At 35.3% G+C, this 24,380-nt stretch overlaps 1 protein-coding gene across 5 annotated transcripts in view; it reads right to left on the bottom strand.

Moving 5' to 3' along the window:
• Nucleotides 1-24,380, bottom strand: part of DMD (dystrophin) — a 2,089,750-nt gene that overhangs the window by 1,185,587 nt on the left and 879,783 nt on the right. For all 5 annotated transcript variants that reach the window (XM_079122792.1, XM_079122788.1, XM_079122791.1 and 2 more), the window contains one exon: nucleotides 19,587-19,759. In XM_079122792.1, coding sequence (XP_078978918.1) covers nucleotides 19,587-19,759 — 173 coding nt within the window. The remainder of the gene's footprint in view (nucleotides 1-19,586; nucleotides 19,760-24,380) is intronic.

Raw genomic sequence — 24,380 nt, 5'->3', positions numbered from 1 at the left:
GCCCAGAGGACCCGTGCAGCGGGTCACGTGGATTCAGAGCCACTCAGAGGGACTGCTCCTGAACACCCGGGGGGTTATCTGGAGAAGGAGGAGGAACGGGGAGGGTCACTTCGACTCGGAGTGATTGATTGCCCCGGGCTACGGGTGGTTGGTGGGAGGAGGAGGCACGAAGTGAGTTTCTTGGACTCCTAGTGACCGCACCGGCATACTGGGCGGCTGTCTGGAGGAAGAGGCCTGTGGCGGGTCTCTGGGACTCAGAGCAATTGTTCGGGGCCACAGGTGGCTGCTCAGAGGAGGGGCCACGCAGCCAGGCGATTAGGTGCAGAACAGGGTCCCAGGATCTAGGAGGCTTCTGGGTGGAAGAGCTGCACAGAGACAGGCTTAGGGCGGAGCAAAGGTTCCAGGCCTATGGGCAAATTCTCTGAGAAGGGGCAGCCTAAGGAGATTCATCTGCGAAGGGTGAGGCTCCCAGGCCCAGGAGGTAGGGCCGGGCCCCTGGAAACTTTGCAGAGGAAGGCAGCCCAGCCCAGGCAGTAGCTGTAAATTGAGGGGAACCTCTAGGAGGAAACTGACCAGCGAGACCTCCCCACTGGGTGAGTCTTCCCTGCCTGGTGAGGTTTCCCCACAAGGACGGTAAAACCAGAGACACAGGCCCAAACAGGCCTTGCCTCAGCCCACAGCCTAGGTCCCCTTTGGATGACCATTGGTCAACAAGTGGAGGCACCTCTGCCCACTAGCAGGGAATATACCCCACCTGAAGGCCACCACTCCTAGAGAGGCAGCTTCCTTGTGGAGCACCGCATTATCAACTTCCTCCAAGACTTCAGCCTACTGAAGGCTAAGAGGGGATATATATAGAAATCTTCAGGGACATTGTAAATCAACAGAGGAAATCTGCAATATCTCAGCGGTCCACTGATATCTGAACAATATGAGAAAACAAGGAAAGAAAATGCTGCAAACAAATCTAGATGTTACATCAATAAAACCCAATGACAGCATGGCAGAAGAAATGACAGAAAAGGAGTTCAGAATGTACATAATTAAAATGATCAGAGAAGCAAACGATGAGATGAAAGAGCAAATGCAAGCATTGAATGATCGCACCAATCGACAGTTAAAAGACCAAATACAAGAAGCAAAAGATCATTTCAATAAAGAGTTAGAGATATTGAAAAAAAACCAAACAGAAATCCTTGACATGAAGGAAACAATAAACCAAATTAAGAACTCCATAGAAAGCATATCCAATAGGATAGAACACCTGGAAGACAGAACCTCAGACATTGAAGACAAAATATTTAACCTTGAAAACAAAGTTGAACAAACAGAGAAGATGGTAAGAAATCATGAACAGAATCTACAAGAACTATGGGATATCATGAAAAGGCCAAATTTAAGAATTATTGGGATTGAGGAAGGCCTAGAGAAACAAGCCAAAGGAATGAACAACCTATTCAATGAAATAATATCAGAAAATTTCCCAAATCTGAAGAATGAAATGGAAAATCAAGTTCAAGAGGCTTACAGGACTCCAAATACACAAAATTACAACAGACCCACACCAAGGCACATTATAATGAAAATACCTAACATACAAAATAAAGACAGAATTTTAAAGGCTGTGAGAGAAAAGAACCAAATGACATTCAGGGGGAAACCAATACGCATATCAGCAGATTTTTCAATCCAGACCCTAAAAGCTAGAAGGTCCTGGAACAACATTTTTCAAGCCCTGAAAGAAAATGGATGCCAACCAAGAATCTTATACCCAGCAAAACTTACCTTCAAATTTGACGATGAAATAAAATCCTTCCATGATAAACAAAAGCTAAAAGAATTTACAAAAAGAAAGCCAGCATTACACAACATTCTCAACAAAATATTCCATGAGGAAGAGATGAAAAACAAAGAAGCAAATCAGCAAAGGGAGGAATTATCCTAAAGGAATTGTCAAATAAAGGAGGAAACAAGTTGTGTCAAACAAATAAATAAACAAAATTTTAAAAATGAACCAAATGACTGGGAAACCAAATCATTTCTCTATAATAACCCTGAATGTTAATGGCCTGATTTCATCAATCAAAAGACATAGACTGGCAGACTGGATTAAAAAGAAAGATCCAACAATATGTTGCCTGCAAGAGACTCACCTCATAGAAAAAGATACCCATAGATTAAAGGTGAAAGGATGGGGAAAAACATACCATGCACATGGACTCAGCAAAAAAGCTGGAGTATCCATCCTCATTTCCGATAATGTGGACTTCAAGCCAAAGTTAGTCAGAAGGGATAAAGAAGGTCATTTCATACTGCTTAAGGGAAGCATAAATCAGCAAGATATAACAATCATAAACATCTATGCCCCAAACAGTGGCTCATCTATGTATGTCAAACAAATCCTTCTCAATTTCACAAACCAAATAGACCACAACACAATAATACTAGGTGATTTTAACACGCCGCTCTCACCACTGGACAGATCTTCCAGACAAAAATTGAACAAAGAAACCATAGATCTCAACAACACAATCAATAATTTAGACTTAACGGACATTTATAGAATATTCCATCCAACCAAGAGTGAATACACTTTCTTCTCAGCAGCACATGGATCCTTCTCTAAAATAGACCATATATTATGCCACAAAGCTAATGTTAGCAAATACAAGAAGATAGAGACACTAGCATGTATTCTATCAGATCATAATGGATTGAAGGTAGAAATAAATGAAAGAGTAAAACACAGAAACTATTCCAACATCTGGAGATTAAACAATATGCTATTATATGATGAATGGATAACAGAAGATATTAGGAAGGAAATTAAAAAATTCTTAGAGGTAAATGAGAACAAAGAAACATCATATCAAAATCTCTGGGACACTATGAAAGCAGTACTTAGAGGGAAATTTATTTCATGGAGCGCATTTAATAAAAGAAGTAAAACTCAACAAATAAACAACCTAACACTACAGCTCAAAGCCTTAGAAAAAGAAGAACAGAACAGCACCAAAAGTAGTAGAAGACAGGAAATAGTTAAACTCAGAGCTGAAATCAATGAAATTGAAACAAAAGAAACAATACAAAAAATTGACAAAATAAATAGTTGGTTCTTCGAAAAAATAAACAAAATTGATAAACCTTTAGCCACACTAACAAAGAGAAGATGAGAGAAAACCCAAATCACTAAAATTCGGAATGAACAAGGAAATATCACAACAGACAGGATGGAAATACAAAACATAATTAGAAGCTATTTTGAAAATCTATACTCCAACAAAATAGAAAATCTCGAAGACATCAACAGGTTTCTAGAGACATATGAATTGCCTAAACTGAATGAGGAGGACATAAACAATTTAAATAGACCAATTTCAAGTACTGAAATAGAAGAAGTCATCAAAAGCCTACCAACAAAGAAAAGTCCGGGACCAGATGGGTTCTCAGCTGAGTTCTACAAAACTTTTAAGGAAGAGCTCATTCCAATACTTCTCAAAGTATTCCATAAAATAGAAGAGGAGGGAACCCTCCCAAACTCATTCTATGAAGCCAATATCACACTGATACCTAAACCAGACAGAGACTCATCAAGGAAAGAAAATTTCAGACCAATATCCTTAATGAACATCGACGCAAAAATTCTCAACAAAATTTTAGCAAATCGCATACAAAAACATATTAAAAAGATAGTGCACCATGATCAAGTGGGTTTCATCCCAGGGATGCAAGGTTGGTTCAACATCAGGAAATCAATAAACGTAATTCACCATATTAATAGACTTAAAGTCAAGAATCACATGATTATTTCAATAGATGCAGAAAAAGCATTTGATAAAATACAGCACCCCTTCATGCTCAAAACACTAGAAAAAATAGGGATAGTGGGAACATTCCTTAACATTGTAAAGGCCATTTATGCTAAGCCCATGGCTAATATCATTCTAAATGGTGAAAAACTGAAAGCATTCCCCCTAAAAACTGGAACAAGGCAGGGATGCCCTCTTTCACCACTTCTATTCAACATCGTTCTTGAGACTCTGGCCAGAGCAATTAGACAAACCAAAGAAATTAAAGGGATACGAATTGGAAAAGAAGAACTCAAACTATCCCTGTTCGCTGATGACATGATTATATATTTAGAGGAACCTGGAAATTCCACCAGAAAACTCTTAGAACTCATAAGTGATTTCAGTAAAGTAGCAGGTTACAAGATCAATGCCCATAAATCCAACGCATTTTTATACATAAGTGATGAATCTTCAGAAAGAGAAATTAGGAAAACTACCCCATTCACAATAGCCTCGAAAAAAATAAAATACTTGGGAATCAATCTCACAAAAGAGGTGAAAGACCTCTTCAATGAGAACTATACAACACTAAAGAAAGAAATTAAAGAACACCTTAGAAGATGGAAAGATCTTCCATGTTCTTGGATAGGAAGAATTAATATTGTCAAAATGGCCATACTACCTAAAGTGCTATACAAATTCAATGCAATTCCAATTAAAATCCCAATGACGTACCTTACAGAAATAGAGCAAGCAATTATGAAATTCATCTGGAAGAATAAGAAACCCAGAATAGCTAAAGCAATCCTTAGCAGGAAGAGTGAAACAGGGGGTATTGCAATACCAGATCTTCAACTCTACTACAAAGCAATAGTAACAAAAACGGCATGGTATTGGTACCAAAATAGAAAGGTAGATCAATGGTACAGAATAGAGGACACGGACACAAACCCAAATAAATACAATTTTCTCATACTAGACAAAGGGGCCAAAAATATGCAATGGAGAAAAGATAGCCTCTTCAACAAATGGTGCTGGGAGAATTGGAAATCCATATGCAACAGAATGAAACTAAACCCATATCTCTCACCATGCACGAAACTAAACTCAAAATGGATTAAGGACCTCGGAATCAGACCAGAGACCCTGCAGATTATAGAAGAAAAAGTAGGTCCAAATCTTCAACTTGTTGGTCTAGGACCAGACTTCCTTAACAGGACTCCCATAGCACAAGAAATAAAAGCTAGAATCAACCACTGGGATAGATTCAAACTAAAAAGCTTTCTCTCAGCAAAGGAAACTATCAGCAATGCGAAGAAAGAGCCTACAGAGTGGGAGAATATCTTTGCCAATCATACTTCAGATAGAGCACTAATCTCCAGAATCTATAAAGAACTCAAAAAACTCTACTCCAAGAATTCAAATAGTCCAGTCAACAAATGGGCTAAGGAAATGAATAGACACTTCACAGAAGAAGATCTACAAGCAATCAACAAACATATGGAAAAATGTTCAACATCTCTAGTAATAAGAGAAATGCAAATCAAAACCACCCTAAGATTCCATCTCACCCCAATTAGAATGGCGATTATCAAGAATACGAGCAACAACAGGTGTTGGCGAGGATGTGGGGAGAAAGGTACACTCATACACTGCTGGTGGGGCTGCAAATTAGTGCAGCCACTATGGAAAGCAGTGTGGAGATTCCTTGGAAAACTTGGAATGGAACCACCATTTGACCCAGCTATCCCACTCCTTGGCCTATACCCAAAGGACTTAAAATCTGCATACTACAGAAATACAGCCACATCAATGTTCATAGCTGCTCAATTCACAATAGCCAGACTGTGGAACCAACCTAGATGCCCTTCAATTGATGAGTGGATAAAGAAACTGTGGTATATATATACTATGGAATATTACTCAGCCATAAAGAATGATAAAATTATGACATTTGCAGGCAAATGGATGAAATTGGAGAATATCATGCTAAGTGAGATAAGCCAATCTCAAAAAGCCAAAGGACGAATGATATCGCTAATAAGTGGAGGATGACACATAATGGGGGGGAGGGAAGGGTTAGAGTTAGGGTTAGGGAGGGGGGCAAGTATGGAGGAAGGAACTACTGTATAGAGGGTAAAGAGGGGTGGGAGGGGTGGGGGGAAGGGAAAAAAATAACAGAATGAATCAAACAACATTGCTCTATGTAAATTTATGATTACACAAATGGTATGCCTTTACGCCATGTACAAACAGAGAAACAACATGTATCCCATTTGTTTACAATAAAAAAAAAATTATTAATAGATGTTGGAGTATAAACATCACAGTTCATGCTTCTTGTCTAAGGTATATCTGAGACATGTGTTTTATGGTTTCTCAGACTTTCTCCACAAAATTAAACTCTAGTTTCTCATAATGGTGGTTGAGTTCATGTCTTACTGTTTACAGGTTTCTTTCTCCTCCCTTTTTTTCACAACCACACTACTCAACCAGGGTAGGATCAATGCCTTAAATAAACTAATTGAACTCTAATCCTTGTCTCAAGAATTATGGGAAAGCCCAAACTAACATACTGTTAACCTAAGGATTTTTATTAGTAAAAATAAAATCATTCCTTAGGCATGCTTGATCTGAGCCTGTGGATACAGTTCAGAAAAGTACCTAAATAGGAAAATCCATTCATACTTTCAAAAATTGAAGCATATACTTCTTTTGCAATAGTGAGTATAAAAGTATATGCAAAGATTTAGTAGAATGAGAGAGATTTCAGTGAATTATTATGTATCAACTAATGTTAGGGATTAAATGATAGGTCTTTAATTAAATTACTTAATGTGAGTCATTAAATAATCTCCAAGTATTTGATTCAAAATAAATATCAAAATAGTTATAACCTGTTTGTAACTACTCACAAACACCATCTTATTTTGTTGCGTTTTTCACTTTAATTTTAAGCCACTAAAACATAAATTCAATGTGGTACTTTTCATTGAATTCTGCAGATTTTTCTTTTAGTTGTAAGGAAGAATATCTTTTGGAGATGTTTTCTTGGATTAGAAAAATCCTTTATTATGTGCATTTCAAAGCTACTTATTTACCACAGTTAGACAGAGACTCCTTCTTACTTTGTCATTGCAGCTGCTTGTTTTTAAACAAATTTCGCCAAGAGACATAAACCAGATGGCCTTCTTCAAGGGTATACTATAAGCCATGATAGTCAGCTTATGGTAGTTTCAAGCAGCAGACAGCTGGGTAAGGAAAGTCATGACGCTATTTGAAAATCCAACATCCCAGTGTGCTGAAGCACTAGGAGACTTTTCAATCTGATAAATAAAGCTGTGACTTACTGTTTGTTTCAAAACTGTTTTTTTAGGGAGCTTTAAATTTCTGTTTCATAATATTTCAATTATTTTGGTAAAATATGAATACTTCTATTAGAAAATTTGTAGAAAATGGATTCAGAATATATTTCCAAGTAGTATCAAAAATTATGGGTTGGGCTTTCTTAAATAATTTTGTGTTCCATCAAAAATGGCTAATCAACATTGTAATATTCAACTAGGGTAATACAGTATATTCAATTGTTATCCTCAAATGTACTGTACAGCAATATTATAATTCTACCCTTTGACATGACTTCATGGAGAGTGTATTTCTCTGGCCCTAGACTTTGAATATGTCATGTGATTTGCTTTGACCATTGGATGTGAAAGAAAGAAACATATTCTAGCTACAAATATAGTTCTTACATATGTTCCAGTTACAAATATACCTCTCATCATATGTTTCTACTTGCCTTTCTGAGACTTTGGGAACTCTACTAGGGAAGAATATACTTCCCATATCTACTGCCTTTTCAGCTTGGCCAAGAATGAGACACATAGATAAGAACTACTAGGACAATTTACAGTTCCAACAACTGAGGCAGAGTTGAGTTATAGTAGCCCGATGAACAGGGGTTAATTAATGATTGCTATTTGGGTTGTGTTTGTTACAAAGAATCACAGTAGCCAAAGGTGATCAGTACTGGCACACTATGGTAAGGACCCAATGGAAACCTACCTTTGGTCACTCCTTAATTATTAGGAGTTAAGGAAAGAAGGCAGATAAGATGATCAGTTTGGCACCTATATCCTAATCTGTGTGATGATAATTTATGAGAGATACCCATAAAGATTATAGAATTATATCTCTGTTTATCCTAGAATTCCTTCAAAACAAAAGGCACAGAATGACCATCCTAAGTTTCTAAGTGCTAAGTTATAACTTGGCATATTAGGGAAATATAAAATAAAGGGAGGAAGGGAATAAGGATGGGGGGAAAGGAGGGATGGAGGGAGAGAGGGAAGGAAGGAAGGAAGGAAGGAAGAAAGGAAGGAAGGAAGGAAGGGAGGGAGGGAGAAAGAAATTCAGGAAAGTCAAAGCAAACAAGAAATCACTTCTTGAGGAAAAAGATGTTAGAGTTTAATTTTGTTCAAATGTAAAATATACTCAAAAGGTAAGAATTTTTAAGTGTCCACCTAAACTATCATTTTTTATCAATAACTATCCATTCTAGGAAACCACAAAGATATTTTTAAACTTACTGTTTCAGGCTGAAATCTCAACAAATCCACATCTTTAGCTTGTAATGGGCAGTTTTCCCTTGAGGAAACTGATATTTTCAAGTGGAATTTGAGACTGTTCATGGATAAACTAAAACTAATAAGAAAATAATTCTTGTGAAATTTGCCTTATAGGCAAGAATCTGCAATTCTCATAGAGTAAAAGGATGTTTTTAAAGTGTTAGAATTTTGTAATGGCAACAAATCCCTATTCTTATCCCTACCCCCAAGTAGTAGAATTTAAAATAAGCAAGAAAGTAAAAAAGTAAGAAAACAGACAACCTAATACCAGAAATTTATGTTGACTTTAGCGGCTAATGGCTATATTTTTCTTTATGAAAGACTTTATATCTCTCAAATACTGTAATTAGTAGAATACATCATGGTCACAGATTATTTCATATATTGCTATGTAACAGTACCTAAAAGTCATAATTCAAACTTATTATAGGAAGATGAAAGTGAATATAGAAAAATTTACCATACATTAATATTTTCTTAAATAAACTATGGTGGAAATGGAGTTCTTGTTAATAAAATAGTTCAAATAGTTTCTCAAGAACCAATTAATTCCCAAACATTAAAACTCCATTTCTTTGGGTCTGGGGATTGAAACATGACCTCATGCATGACAGTCAAGTGCTTTACCCACTCCCAGCCCTTAAGTGTTACAACATTTTTAAAAATATTTTTTAGTTGTCAATGGACTTAATTTTATTTATTTATACATGGTGCTGAGGATGGATGGAACCCAGTGCCTCACACATGCTAGGCAAGCATTCTACCACTGAACCATGACCCCACCCGAGTGTTACCATGTTTGAGTGAGCAGTTTACCATTTATATTTAAGGTCATCAATCAAAAAACTTAACATGTACTGAGCAACTACCATGGAATCATATTTTGTTTGACTTAGGGGTGATAAAAGGTGTGTGATATAGATTCTACCATATAGGAACAAAAACTCTAAAGAATGGTACAGACTTGTATACAGCTATGTAAGACACATAAATTCATAAGAAGCTTTATCAGAAATATATTAACAGAGAACTATAAGACTAGAGAATAGAATAATTGATTGAAACCAGAGGGTATTTCAAGTTGTGATCCCTGTACTAGGTCCTGACTGATAATTAGGACTTTGCTAAAGTAAAAGTCAGGGGTCCTCATGCATTCTAAAAGATCCTTTACACTTGGCTTTACTAAACCTTTTATGTAATTACATTTCATTTCTTCTATTGATACTGAACACAAAGATATGACCTGAATTTTAAACCTTTCAGGAAACTGTAGTTTCAGATCCGAGAGTTAAAAAAATTATTTATATGAATACATTTTGTTGCTAGTAAATATGGAAGGGAGAACATAGACCTTGAGAATAAGACATCTAATGTGAGATTCACTGGAGGCAGGATTTAATGCAGCAGATAAGTGTTCATAACCTGAGTCAAAATTTAGATTCTTAATTCACTTCCTTTCTGAGCTTGGGAAAACTGTTCATTCTCTCTAAATCTAAATTTCTTCATCTCTAAGATAATAAGGCTCTCCTGAGAATGAGATGATATAGGTAAGGCGCCAAACCCATGTTTGGCATAGAAATGTTTAAAAAAAGTAACTACAGTAAAATTTGAGACCAGGGATTGTGACAGCAGCACAGCCCACAACAGTCAAGTTGTGAAACCAATCTAGGTGTCCATCAACATGTGCATGGAAAAAGAAAATGTGATATATATACACAGTGGAATTCTACTCAGACACAAAGTAGAAACTATGTCATTTTCTGGTAAGTGGATGGAACTGGAGAATCACGCTGAGTGAAATAAGCTAGTCTTGGAGAGTCAAGGGTCAAAGGTTTTCTTTCATCTGTGGAAGGTAAAGAGAAAAAAGGAATAATAAAAGGGGACTCATAAAAATAGAAGTGAGAACAGTAGAGCAGAAATAGGAAACCAAAGAGGAGGAAGGAGGGGAAGCAAAGGAGAATTAGGGAGCAATTTGACCAAGTTATGTCATGTGCTTATGAATCTCTCAAAATGTATTCCAGTTTTATATATAACTAACTTATAAAATGTAAGTAAGTAAATAAATGAATACATAAATAAATGGAAAACCAATAGAGTAGAGGAAGGGGATTAGGGAAGGGAGGAGGAGAGGGAAGTGGATACTACTGAGGAATGAAATGGAGAAAACTATGTTATATGTATTTACCAATACGTCTTAATGAAACCTACTATTATGTATAACTGCAATGCACTCAAAATATAAAAGAAGCAGGTCTTTTATCTTATGTAAGGTCTATCTTACCTGTTCAGAAAAGGTGAAGCCTAAAATTTTAGTACATGCTCATGATTTTAGCTTTAGGTTTAGATACTCATTTTTTAGTGGTTATTTGGGGAGTTGAGAAAACCAAATTTATTAGCTTCATGTAATTTACATAACTTATGTCTCACCCATAGTGAATATAGAGAAACCTTAGCCCTGTAACTAAGGAATATATAACCTAGGAGAACTATGATAATGAAGTTCTCCACATCTCACCTTTCCTAAATAGTAAAGGAAATAGTAATAGGCATAAGTTAGACAATAGTTAGTAAATAAGTAATAGGTAAACCTAAATAGTTATAAGTTTAAGTTAGACAATAGTTAGTAAATAAGAAGCCTATTTTGAGCATGTAAAGACAGAAAAATACATACATACATAGAAAAATAATGAGGAACTTCTACTATTACACACTGGGATAATTCAGAAAGAGGAAAATCCTAGCTGAATCAGAATTCCTCATATCACGAAATAAAGTACGGGAAGGATTCATCCTATACATAGCTATCCTATTAACATTATTCTTAGGGCTGCTTAAAAAACAAAACACATTTTTCTATGCATTTGTTGAAGACTCTGCATTCTCTTTCATTATCCATTTTCCTCTTTTCTCATAAACAAATACCTGTAGAATAGGTGTAGAGAACCTATGGAATGATTACATTTCCTAGTCTCCTTTGAAACTTCAGTATGGTCATGTGACTGACCTCTGGCCATGGAAGTAAAAAGAAAATACACTGTGGCATCCCTCAAGAAACGTCTCTAAAAGACAATTTCTATGTACCCTTTGCTCTTTGTCCTCACCATCTTCTATCCTTGATTGAAAGTGAATGTGGTGGGAGTTCCATCTTGCAAAACATGGATAAGAATCCACCATATAAGGACAATTGGACAGAAAGCGGGAATAAGCAGAGCCAGTATGCCAGCCTTGACTTCATATTCCCAGGTGTCTTCAGGAGATGAAAACATGCTTCTGTCTGTTTTAATGCACTGTTAACTTGAGGTTATATGTCTCTCAGTCAATGAAAATTATAATTGATAGTTTCTTGTAAAATTACATTTATCAGAGTTTTGCTTTATAACATCTTCAAAAGCTCATCTGCTCCAGGTAGATTTTTAAAAGTACATATTTAGAGAAGGGACACTTGTGACATGTAAAAGTCAAGAAACACACAGCAAGTAAAGTCAAACATTGAAATTATCTCCCAAATGAGGTTAGTCCTATTGATACAAAATCTGTTTCTGTAAGTCTTTTTCTATTGACAATAATTAAAATATGAGTTTATTTTGATAATAAACAAGCAAAATAGCTCCTTGTACACTGAAGAAATAGAATGCCCGCAATTAAGAATGAAATTGTGTGTATACAGCCATCCTGGGAAACAAAAATGTTCAATTAATTTGAGAAAAAGATTCAAGATATTGATCTACAGTTAACTCTGAGATTATGAGAATTGTATGTCTAGTTAATTTCTTATCTGAAGCAAGTTTTAAACTAACCTCTATGTGACCTATAAAGATTTATAAAAATCTAAAAATGTTGAAGATATAAGGTAAATGATCCTGTATGATATGGTGATTATTAAAGCAAATAATTCTGCAGCTCTTGAATATCTAGCAATGAGAACATACAGAAGACAAGCTGATGGACAGAAATTTCTATTGAATACATTTCAAAATGCCCTTTCTTTAAATAAATAGAACAATCCCTTCAAGAAATTCTTTCCCCACCTACTCTGGACAACTAAGAACTAGGAAGAAATTATAATTAAACAAGGAAATATAAATCAAATGTTAATGATGGGCATGGTGGCACACACCAGTAATCCCAGCTACACAAAAGGCTGAGGCAGGAGGATCATAAGTTTAATAACAGCCTTGGTAACTTAGTGAGACCATATTACAAAATAAAAAGTAAAAGGCTGGGGATATAACTCAGTGGTAAATGCAACTGGGTTCAATCTCTAATATTGAAAACATCAATCATTCAATCAATCAATTAAGGATTAGTTTAGGTATATAATTCAAATGGAATATTATGTTGAGTGAGTCATGTTTTTAACATAATTCCAAAAATAATCAAAGTTATGGGATAAAGACTTTCTTTGGTAATTGATTTGTTTTAATGAGACATTTTGGTAGTCAATATACTAAAATACCTCCTAATGCTAAATATATGGTGGTAATCTTTTACACTTTATATCTTTGCCTCTGGTGGCAAAAAGTTCCATGTAAATGGTATCAACACTCAAACGATATAATTTATTCTGGGTTTGAGTGAAAACGATGTCACCTCTAGTTTGGCTCACAATAACTTCCTCAATGGTGCTCAAAGTGCAATGACTGGCCAATGAAAGATATTTAAAATAGCTAGGGATTAGGTTAGATTGTACAGGGTCTTGATAGATATATAAATGCTTGAAGAGAAAAGCATGAAACAGAAGGTAGTGGGTAGGAGGAGGGGAGCCCTAATCTGAAATATACAAGAGGAGACAGGTATGGCAGAAAATACAGAATAGAGGCTAAGCTTGTTGAAAGGAGATCGGAGAAAAGGACAGTTTAATAAGAGATCTGCCTTTCCCAAAGTTTTTTTGACGGGTAATTTCTGGCATCTGTGGTATGCTTTTGCTGTTCAATTAGTTTTCATCACCATCATTATCATCAATTAGTATTGATTGCCCACATGCACTATAGTGGGCATTGTACAAAGAAGCAAAATTCAGGTGGCTTCTGATAGCCAGGAATATATAAAATAAATTAGATCTATCAATGTAGACCAACATAGAAAAGTAAAGAGCTAACAATATACTTAACTAGGAAAAAAACTTGAAGATTAAAAAGAAATTTTAGTATTCAGGTGAATTGGTAGTGTATTCTGTTTACAAGAATGTTCCCTGCCAAATATATGGTGATGATTATGTTATTTAGTGCTTCCTTTACATATGTGAGCTAAGTTTAAAAAATGGAGTGTACCAATATGTAACTTAATAAATAATGATTTTCAAAAAGATCTTGAGAGTGAAAATCAAAACACAAGTTTTCTCTTCCATTTTGGCCTTAAAAGAAAGAAAGAAAAAAAGGGGTCATAAATAGAACCGTGCTTCTTCCTCAGTGTATCACATCTTCGTTTACATTGCCTCCATGACTGCATGCATTCACTTGGAGTAAACTAATTATTCCAAAAAGGGATATAAAGAGCTTTCTCATATTCAGGACATGTTTTTTTTTTTTCTTATCCCTTATTTTTTATTTCTATGAAGCTCAAAAACTAACAGTAGAATTATGTATTGGCACATACTTTGGCCTGGTAGGGGGCAAGACTCTATCTTGTATGAAAATCTTCAGATATGATAGACTATTTCTAAGACTGTAATGTTACTCTTTCCTGAGTTGTCCATATCCTGTATGTGCTTATCATGTATCTTCCCAACTACATATGGCATTGTGAAAATTGAAGAGGCTGCTAATGCTACTATAGCTGAGTGTCTCACTTAGGAACAAAGAATTCTGGAAAAGCTCCCAGATTATGCATCTGCCCCTCTAGCTTCTACTTCAGAAGATAGAATTGTATGGAAATGACACGAAGATTAGGATATTATCCTTCTAATCTGTGGGTAGTGGGGGATTATTTATCTTACCTTGATATAAGAGAAAAATATTTATTGAATGTCTCAGTAGAAAAATTACAAGTGAGATAGCAAATGTTTATAGGGATTTTGCATTAGGATTGGGCTTGCAGAATTATACGCTCATTGCCTAGAGTCTGAATACAGATGTGATTTAGATACTTTTTCTTCACATTAGATTTCTTTGGATTCTGCTCCTGTTTTCTCTTCTTTCTTTTGTCTCATTTTCCCTCCTGCAGTACAAATGGCAGCTAGAGGGAGTGCGCTAGTGCTGAGGGTTTAGCACTACTGGGAAGTAACAATAAAGAAATCCCTGGGGAAGCAGTTTCCAGCTTTCCCACCTTCAACATCCCATTGCCTGTGATGCTGTGTTTATAAATTTGGAAAAGACATTCTCTGAAGCAGTAGTGCCCACACACATATCTGAGAGTCAGCATTAGGCAATGATAGTATTCATGGATCCAGGGTGAAATTTAAACACAAAAATGCAGTATGCTTTTACTAAAGCTATGGTTTTTTTTAAAAAAATTATTTTTTATCCTTCTTGTACTTAAAAGGGTACTTATTACTTTTAAAACTTACAAGCAAATTTCACTTCAGCGTTCAGGCAGAAAAGTATACACATTACAAGTGTACAGTACCATAACTTTCTTAAAGGAAACACAGCAATATAACTAGCATCCAGACCAAGAAACAAAACATTACCCAGGTCTCAGAAACCTGCTCCTGCTTCTGATAATCATGATAATCATGACTTCTCAGAAAGAAAACCACCATAATAAATATTCTTTTGTGTCTGGCTTCTTTAATGTAATGCTGTGTTCATATTTTTTATTTGCCAACTTTTCATTTAGTTTACAAAATATCATTGATAATAGAATTTGATTTTTAAGTGCTCTCATGCTGATTTCCCTATTAATGTTTTGGAGATTTTTTTTCCTCTAGCAATTCAGTATCACAGGAATAAATACTCTTGGTCTCCTGTCTTCTTTAAATCACATATAAAACTCAGAATCATCTTGAATATAACTGCTTATAGGGATGGGAAAACCATCCCAAAATATGTGACTAAATGGAATTCCAAGGAGAAATACAGATTTTAAAATAGCACTTTCTTGATTTTAGACCAGAACCATGTTGTTACACAATAATGCCATCTTATGGCTGTATAGCAATTTGTACTCTAGGAACTGCTTTTATTTTTATTCTCGCTTTCGAACTGTACTATACTCTTAGGTTTAAGGAATAATTTCCTGCAAGTGTGGCAGACTTATTAATAGCTTGAAGGGTAGTAAAGATGATATTAGAAAGAAAGTAAAGAAAATAGCACTGTATCTAGCACTTAGTAGGCATGCCCTTCTTGTTTACTGAAATAAGGAAAGGGCTTTGTTTCTCTAATACTAGATAAATCTTATGTTCTTTATTTTCATATCTCCTGTAGGTAAATTTTATAAATGAGTAACTTATCAAGTAACTGTTGAAAACAGAATTGAGCAATATTATTTTCCCCAAAATGTAAGTATTTATCTCACATGTATGTATAAATACCACACACACACATACACGTATATATATTAATAATTCCATGATATTTGTGGATTTAATATTAATTAACTTTACTATTTGTGAGAAACAGAAACAGCTCCTGAAAGGAGTCACTTTTAAATATCTTAATGATTTGTAATTTTGCTAAGACACATGTTGAAATTCTATTTGCTGGAAGACAATATATGGAAACAGCTTCTAAGATAATGAGTGAGCAGTCACAAATCAGTTTGGTTTTAATTCTTTCCTGTTCTCACCTAAAGAGTAATGTCTGCTTTATTTTATGACATGTAATGAAGGTGAGCTTGGCAATTATAACATTCATGAATTTGGTGATTGATCATCTCAGAATTTATACCTTACGAATGCTGAGAATCTAATGCATTTTCTCTTATTTGTAACTTCTGTGAGTAAAATATGTGATCCTATTAGAAGTAAATATTTTAATGAAAGAAATATAGATGTGTTATTTAGTAAGTGCTTGGGCAAGTCACTTAACATCAAGTTACTTAACATCTATGGGATTTACTTTTGTCCTCTGTAAAATAAAATCACAGGAAAAAGTACTAAGTTATTTTCTAGCTATAAAAAGTTTAGATTATCAGATTATTGTTCAGCTAAAATTAATGTATCTATCCCCTCCACTAGAGGAAGAAACTGCTTTCCCAGTGTAGTGATGTCAGTCTTGTCCATGTGATCTACCTTGGTCAAAAAAAATGTCAGTGGACTTGACAGGAGTTGAGGCTTTAAATGTTCATGGTCAGACTTGATTCATGCTCTTGTGATATATCATGAGAAGAGCATGCCAGTGACCCTTTATCTTAGGCCCAGAGTAAAGACATACATAGCAGATCTTAATTCAACATGAACTGTGAAGCCTACTTTGGCTAAACTACACCTTGAAGCAGAGCTTCCTAGCCAACCCCACCCAGACTGGGTCACCTAAATTAAAAGCAATCTAAATATTTAGAAACATCCGTTATTTTAAGTCATAAAGTTTTGGGGTGATTTGTATCATAGCATTATTGTGATAATGGCAGATCAATATGTTATCATACATGGATCATATATGAAAAAAATACTGATAGAACCGTTCTTACTGACTCGAAGGAATTTTGATTTCAACTAAAGTTGGCTTATTGAAAATTCATTAGATTTTCATCAAAAATTCAACATGAAGGTTGTACTGGACATATGTCTACTTATGACAGGACCACGTCTAAATCTGTCTAAAAATTTAAGAATCAACAATTATAATGGCCTTGGTGGGACATGAGGTCCTGACTGTCATTACAACACTTAAAAATACAAGTTATTCACTTTCCCTGTCCTCTGGCAGTTAGAATCTAGTTCCATGACCTAAGCCTACATTATAACAGGTGTCTTCAATTTATGGTCCACCCACAAAATTTGGTCTGCTGACTATTTTGGTAAATAAAGTTTTCTTAGAACAAGTCAATACAATTATGTATTGCCTAAGGTTTCTTTTATCCTACAGGAGCAGAGATGAACAATTGCAAAAGAAACTAAAAGGGTTTGTACAGACAAATATTTGCTAACTGGCCCTTTACAGAAAATAAAGAAAACTCTGCCTTATCAGATGCTTCTGACAAAAACCTCAGTTGTAGAGTGAGTAACAAAAGAGAAGTGATAATTTAGAAATTTCTTGATAGTGATAGTAAGCAGGGCACCTTCAGTGAGAATAGCAGTGGATCATGGTCATGACATCAATCTATAATTCATATTTTTCTTGTATCTTAGTGCTGAATATGACTCTAGATGTCTAGCCTTGTTTTAAACCTGACTAAGGCCTTCTTGTCCATCCTATGAGGCATTCGATATCCTTCTGGTACATTACATAATTCTACCTAATGTAATCAGAGTTACTTTCTGTTGGTTGTAGGACAGAACCTTGAATGGTGTGTAGATTTTGATTTATTCTTGAGTCTGAGTAAGAGGTTTACATTCCATTCCCCAGGAATCTTGTTCTTGCCTACTATCATAGCTCATATCCATCAACCCTTTTTTACTGGCTGGTTGCTCATTTTCTCTTCAGGACTGGGAAGTTGCTTAAAGCAGAAACTAATTAATTTCTCTGTGATCAGCAAATTTTGAAAGAATTTTCAAATAAATTAGTGACCAAGACTGTCAGAGTCATAAGCATCATTTTCCTCATCAATATAGTCATTCTAACTGAATTGTTATCAGGTGTAAGAAATCCACTCTGCCCTCTACATGTACTGTGTCAACTAATCCTCATAATGATCCAGTGACACAGGTACTATTCATATCCTATTTTATAGTGGAAGAGCTTGGGAGCATAAGAATTGGGATCCTGCTCAATAATACATAGCAAAGCCAGGATTCTACAACAGGTCAGACTGGAGTTTCTGCTCATAAGCAAGAACTTAAAACAGTTTCATCTGAGACTAGAGTAAAAATCAGGGAAAATTGAAGGGTTCATGACTAATTCCTAGGAAAGATCAACTGGAGTAAAATTAGAAATCTCTCTGGCTTCTGGCTAAGGAAAAAATAACCTACGAGGTAAGACACTGTGTCCTTTGCTAGAAATTGGAAAGATCTCAGATTTAGGGTGAGACTTCAACTACTCTGGGGAAGTTCATTAGTGTTTCTGCTTCTTTTTATGTCTGGGTTGAAGGTAAACTTAAAGGGAAATGTCCATATGGTCCTGTGAAAAGTGAATATCTGTTTCATTGGCCAAAGTTGACATAAGTAAAGTGGAGGAGAAGCACAAAGTGTCACCTATTCTTTCGTGTGAGAATAGGTACCTATAGAATCATATTAATCACTGGCTACTCAAGAAACCCCAGAGGTACTTACAGAATGATGGGTAGCAAGGAATGCTGGGAGAAAACTGACTGGAGAAGATAAGAGAGAAACAAGAACGTTCTGACACTGTAATGAGTACTCCAAAAGAAGGTAATGAAACTGACGTCATTGGAAGAGCTTGCAGAAACTCACAATCACTCAATGTGGGATACTAAAAATATGTTATGGTGGTAAGACTGTTTGTCTTTTCAGTATCTACACAGGATTTCTGAGTTTCTATTCCTTTATTAAGATGGATTTCCAACCATCTAGGATCACCTGTCTTCAAGTAAGTTGAGATATATCTATTAGACCATTCAAGGGAGAAATATTCTTAGTTTTCTGGAAGAATCTTGAATCTAGATACATGGAACACCAACTTTATATCTAGCACTATATTAGATCTGAACACATCACATAAAACAAAAAATAAACCTTGCCTTTAAGTAGCTTGTTATCAACCTTTGACGTTATTGAAAACAGTGAAAATCAACTTTGTTGATAGGTTATATTTTAAACATATTAATCTAAGTATCAAACTGCTACAAATATGCAGCACACAGTTTTGAATAAATGTATATTTTATTTTGTCAAACTATTCATACTGCCTCAATTAAATGACCAAACCTACTTTGACATTACCTGAGTTTAGAGGATGATGCAATGCTCCAACATGTTAATTTCTGTAAAGAATAATTTCTAGAATTCAGTTCATTAGTGTGAACTGTTCATCATTATATGTTTTCATTTCGCTTACCTTTTCCCAATGATATTGCTTCTCTTTCTCTCTTCCTGTCATTTTTCATGGAGGCCATTGCAATAAATTCTAGAGTTCATTAAATCATTTTGTAAAATGGAAATGTTACCTACCCTTGTCGGTCCTTGTACATTTTGTTCACTTTTTCCCATTGGAAGTCCAGCTGTGAGAGAGCTTCCTGTAGTTTTGCCCTTTCTACAGGTGTGGCACTTTGCAATGCTGCTGTCTTCTTATTGTGAATAATGTCAATTCGACCTGAGATTTGTTGCAGATTGTCCTTAATATTCTGTAATATTGAAATTTTAAAACAAGTAAAAGATAAATCACCCTTCTGTGGAAAGAGAAAAAAAAGAAACATATATCTAGAAATAATGGACTGTCCTGCAACTCTTATTGAATTTTTAAAGTTATTAGCCCTTTGAAGTCCAATGACTTTAACATGCCTAAATCCAATGGGTAATTCATATTCCTCATTCTGATGTAGTTGTTAACTCCCTACATCTTAAAAATGCCTTCATTTGGATTCTGTAACTCTAGCTATTCTAGGTTTCCTTCAAACTTCATGCCCACAGTTCTGTCTCATTTGCTCTATCCTTTCTCCTGTATAGATCTCAATACTGGTGTGCTTTGGGTCAGTGTTCACTCTTCTTTCCTTCTCTATCCATGTGCCCTCCCATTTGTTCCCATGACTTCAAATACCCACTAGAAGACAATGACATTCAAACTTTTATTTCCATCCCAGACTTCTCTGAATTTCAAACTAACAAATCCAAGTTAACACTAGGATGTTCCATGAGAATCTCAGAATTAATATAACTCCAATAAAATTCTCACTACCTCCCTTGGTACAGTTCTGATAGAAACAAATATCATTGCTTGCCTAGATTATTGCAACTGTTATTGAAATGGTCCATTTTGTTCCATTCCTGCCCCTCTTCCAGTGAATTCTCAACAACAAAAAATAGTATTTTTATTGGTGCATTAAAATTATACATAATTGTGGGGTTCATTTGCAAGTGCAGGTGTCATAATTTGGTCAATTGCTTTAAAACCTAAATTGGGATCATAATACTCCTCAAAACCCTCCAATGTCTCATCAAATCCATTACCTTAGCCATGGTCTATGAAGTTCCATGCAACTTGGTTGTATGCTACCTACTCTTCCAACCTTACGTTTTCCTAGTGTCCACCTAGTCCACGATACTCCCATCTCATTAGCCTCTTTGCATTCCTTGAGTATACTAAGCATACTCTTGCTTCAGGTTTTCAAAAGTTTCTGTTCTCTCCACCAAATGTACTTTTTCCCAATGACATTTATTATGACTTTTTTCTCATCTTAGAGAAAACATCTTGATCACTCTCTTTTAAAATATTAGACCCTACCCATCATATTTACCTGTATTTTTCTTAGTGGCAGTATGACTAACATTAAATTATATAAGAGGTCTGTATACCACTAGAATAAACTCCACTAGTATGGACATGTTATCTAGTTTGCTCTCTGTTGGATTTCCAGAGTTCACACAAATGGCTGGTACATGGTGAATATCTAATCCTCTTCTGTTGGATAAGTGAATAAATTAATATATCTCACAAACTAACTTCATAATTTCATCAATATTATATTCAAGGGGAAATCACAAAACACAAATTCACTATGAAAAATTTAACTTTTTAAAAATATTGATTCCCCAATTTGCTTAAAAAATATATACTTGGCTCATCTTGCTAGTATGAATTTGGCTATTTTTCTCATCTGAAATGTTCCAGACAAGTAAATTGAACAAACATTTAATTAACTTTTACCATGTACAAGGAGGAATACAGGAATGAAAGCAAAAATGGGTGAAGTTGTGCTTATTTGTAAGAAGTTTAAAATGGACTATAGTTTGGTAATAAGGGTATGTTTCAGAGAACTGAAGGAATTAAAAAAATAGTAGAGAGGTCTCAACTAGATGAGAAAAAAAATAATTTTTGTGCACCAAGGATTGAATCCAGGGGCATTTAACAACTGAGTCACATCTCTAGTCCTTTTTATTTTTAATTATTTATTTTTGAATATGTTCTAAGTTGCTGAGGTTAGCTTTGAACTGTGATCTTCCTACCTCAGCCTCCTGAGCCACTGGGATTACAGGTGTGTGCCACCATGCCCAGGTCAGGTCTTATGATAGGTGGAAAGAGCAGACATGGTGATGGAGAAATATCCTATGAATTTATGCATCTGCAGACATTCAGGTTAAAACCATCTTCCACTATTGCATGTTTGTAATCATTATATGTGTTGCAATAGCATAAGAGATGGTTAAATTGCTTAAGAAAGGTTTGTAGAGTAAAAGTGATGAGAAGAAAGGTTGCCTAAGGAGGTGTCTCTGTGGAAGGCAGGAACAGAAGGAAAAGAACACAGCCAGATTATTATCAGACCTAAAAGAACAATAAGAATTTACTCTTTCAAAATCAAGGAAAGAAAGAATAGTATAAAGAAGGGAGGAAACTATCAACAAGTTAAATGCAGCGAGGACCAGGAATGAAAAGTCAATCTGGCAATTTAGTAGGTCACTGGTGATCTTATCAAGAGCAATGTCAAAATGTTGGATGTGGAAAATATAAACTTGGGCAGACCAGACTGTCTTTAACAGACTATCTTCTTTCAATACAAATAGAAAACAGTTTAGTACTAAATTATTGTTAACTGCATTTAACATCAAACACTTGTTTATTAAAGTTTGCTATTGATAAAAAAAACTGATGACATAACCAAAAATTTGAAAAGATGGAGTGGATTTGTGATTTGTTATCAATATCCAAAAGGTTACTGGACTCAAGTGTATCAATAATATTCTTTATCTTTATTCATATGGTAAAATTTTACAACTATGTATTCATATATCTGAACCTAGAGCTTTCAGTACATTTAGGGCTGTCCCACTAACTTCACTGGGTCTGGTGCTAGAACCATAAATCCATGTGACTTCTTTGCTGCTTCGGTTAACTCTTCTGACCTGGGTAACCTGATTTCAACAACACTTTTATCCGATTTAATTTCTGATTCACTGGCATGGACTCCATTTTTCCTTGATTACTATTCCAGTGGCAAAGATCCATAACTCTCACAAGTCCTCCACTTGATACCAAGCAGACCCCCCACTGACTGGTTGATTCCTTAAAGTCACATTGAGCAACAATCAGTCACACCTGTGTGTACATTGGAAGCACAAATACTTAAAATGCATAGCTCTAAGCACCTATGAAAGGAAAATTCAAGGGAGGAAAGAAGGATCTTACCCACCAGAATATAAAAGGTATAGAATTATGACTTTGATGTAATGTGTGAGTTTGTATATATTTATACATGTGTGCATGTATGCACGTGTATGCATGGGGGTATGTGTGTATACATACATACTCCAAGGATTTGTGGTTGCAAAGCCTCCTGATTTTAATCCAGGCCTTTAGAGGCCTCTCAATTCTCTGGAAAGCAGAATTTCTCAGAATCAAGTTATGAATGGTTTTTGAAGTGCTGGGCCGCATGTTGCAAAAGCAGGAAAACTATCTTAAATGAGAAAAAGCAAAAAGCAAAAACTGGGGCAGGGAATATCACACTCCCTGGATATCTAGATAATAACTCCTTGGTGCATTCTTGCAGAATGCTGTAAAAATGGGTTGGAATCCAGAGAAATCCATTTTAAAATTGCTGCACATACTCTAGTTTCCCAGGCATTGCACACAGAAAAATTGTATATGCACCAAAGAAAATTTTGTAGCACATTCCACAGCTCAAACTCAGAGACGAGATCTCTTAGAGTGTTTTACTATTTTAGTTTGTCTAGAAGTAAGTGATCTTCTGCATAATAATTGTCATCCCATAGCACCATTTTTTTCAGTCCAAAAATTGGCTTAGAACTTTTCATTGCCTAATTGTCACATGGTATAATATTGTTTATCACACTGCTTAAAAAGTAGACAGAGAAGCAGTGCATCCCCAGAGTCACATGGATGCCCATTCTTCTTCTTGCATACTGTGAATGGCCAGACTAGAATTCTCAGAGTGTTTGCATTAATGGTTTATTTCCTAAAGCCAACTGCGGGCATTGTTTGTTTAGAGCATTCTGGTACTACAGTACTAATGGTAGTGATCTTTTTCTTTTTCTTCTTTTTTTTAATACTGGTGACTGACTCCAGGGGTGCTTTACTACTGAGCTACATCCGAAGTCCTTTCTATTTTTTATTTTGAGACAAGATAGATAGCACAAAGTTACTGAATTTGGCCTTGAATTTGCCATCCTCCGGTATGAGACTCTTGAGTCACTAGGATTACAAAGGTGTGCCACCATGCCTAGGGGATAGAGCACATCTTATACAAGCAGTGTACTGGATAATGACTTAGATAAGGAAACCAAAGATAGCAGCACAAAATCTTTGGACAGAAAATTAAATTTTACCAGAAAAATGTTCGCTAAACTGTGGAAGAAATGATGTGTGTCCATTTGGACTATTCAGTCTTAACATATATTCATAAGTATTCTGTATATCCTAATTCTAATCTTGCACCAAAGTCAGTTTAATAATAAATTATTTTTTAAATTATTTTAAAAAAGTAGAAATAAGTGATCTTTATAGATTTTGAACCTCTAAAACTGAAAACAGTCCCTATAGTTGCTATGGTGATAGAAAAATCTCTTGGATCACTATAGATTATAGCATTTCCATTTATCTCCCTGAACAGTTCCTTATCTTATCTGAAAATATAATGTTAAAATGACGAAGTATCTACTTTATACCCAACTACCTTCTGAATTTTGGCATGTCCTGGTAAGTTGACTTCCTCACTCTCTAAATGGCATTCTGTAAAATGTTTGTCTTTTTAGCCACTATTCCTACAAAAGGAAAATTTAAATGTAAAAAGTCAA

Source organism: Sciurus vulgaris, assembly GCF_902686455.1.
Source record: "Sciurus vulgaris genome assembly, chromosome: X".
NCBI lineage: Eukaryota > Metazoa > Chordata > Mammalia > Rodentia > Sciuridae > Sciurus > Sciurus vulgaris.
The sequence above is the reverse complement of the archived record's forward strand: the minus strand, read 5'-3'. Positions and strand labels throughout refer to the sequence as shown.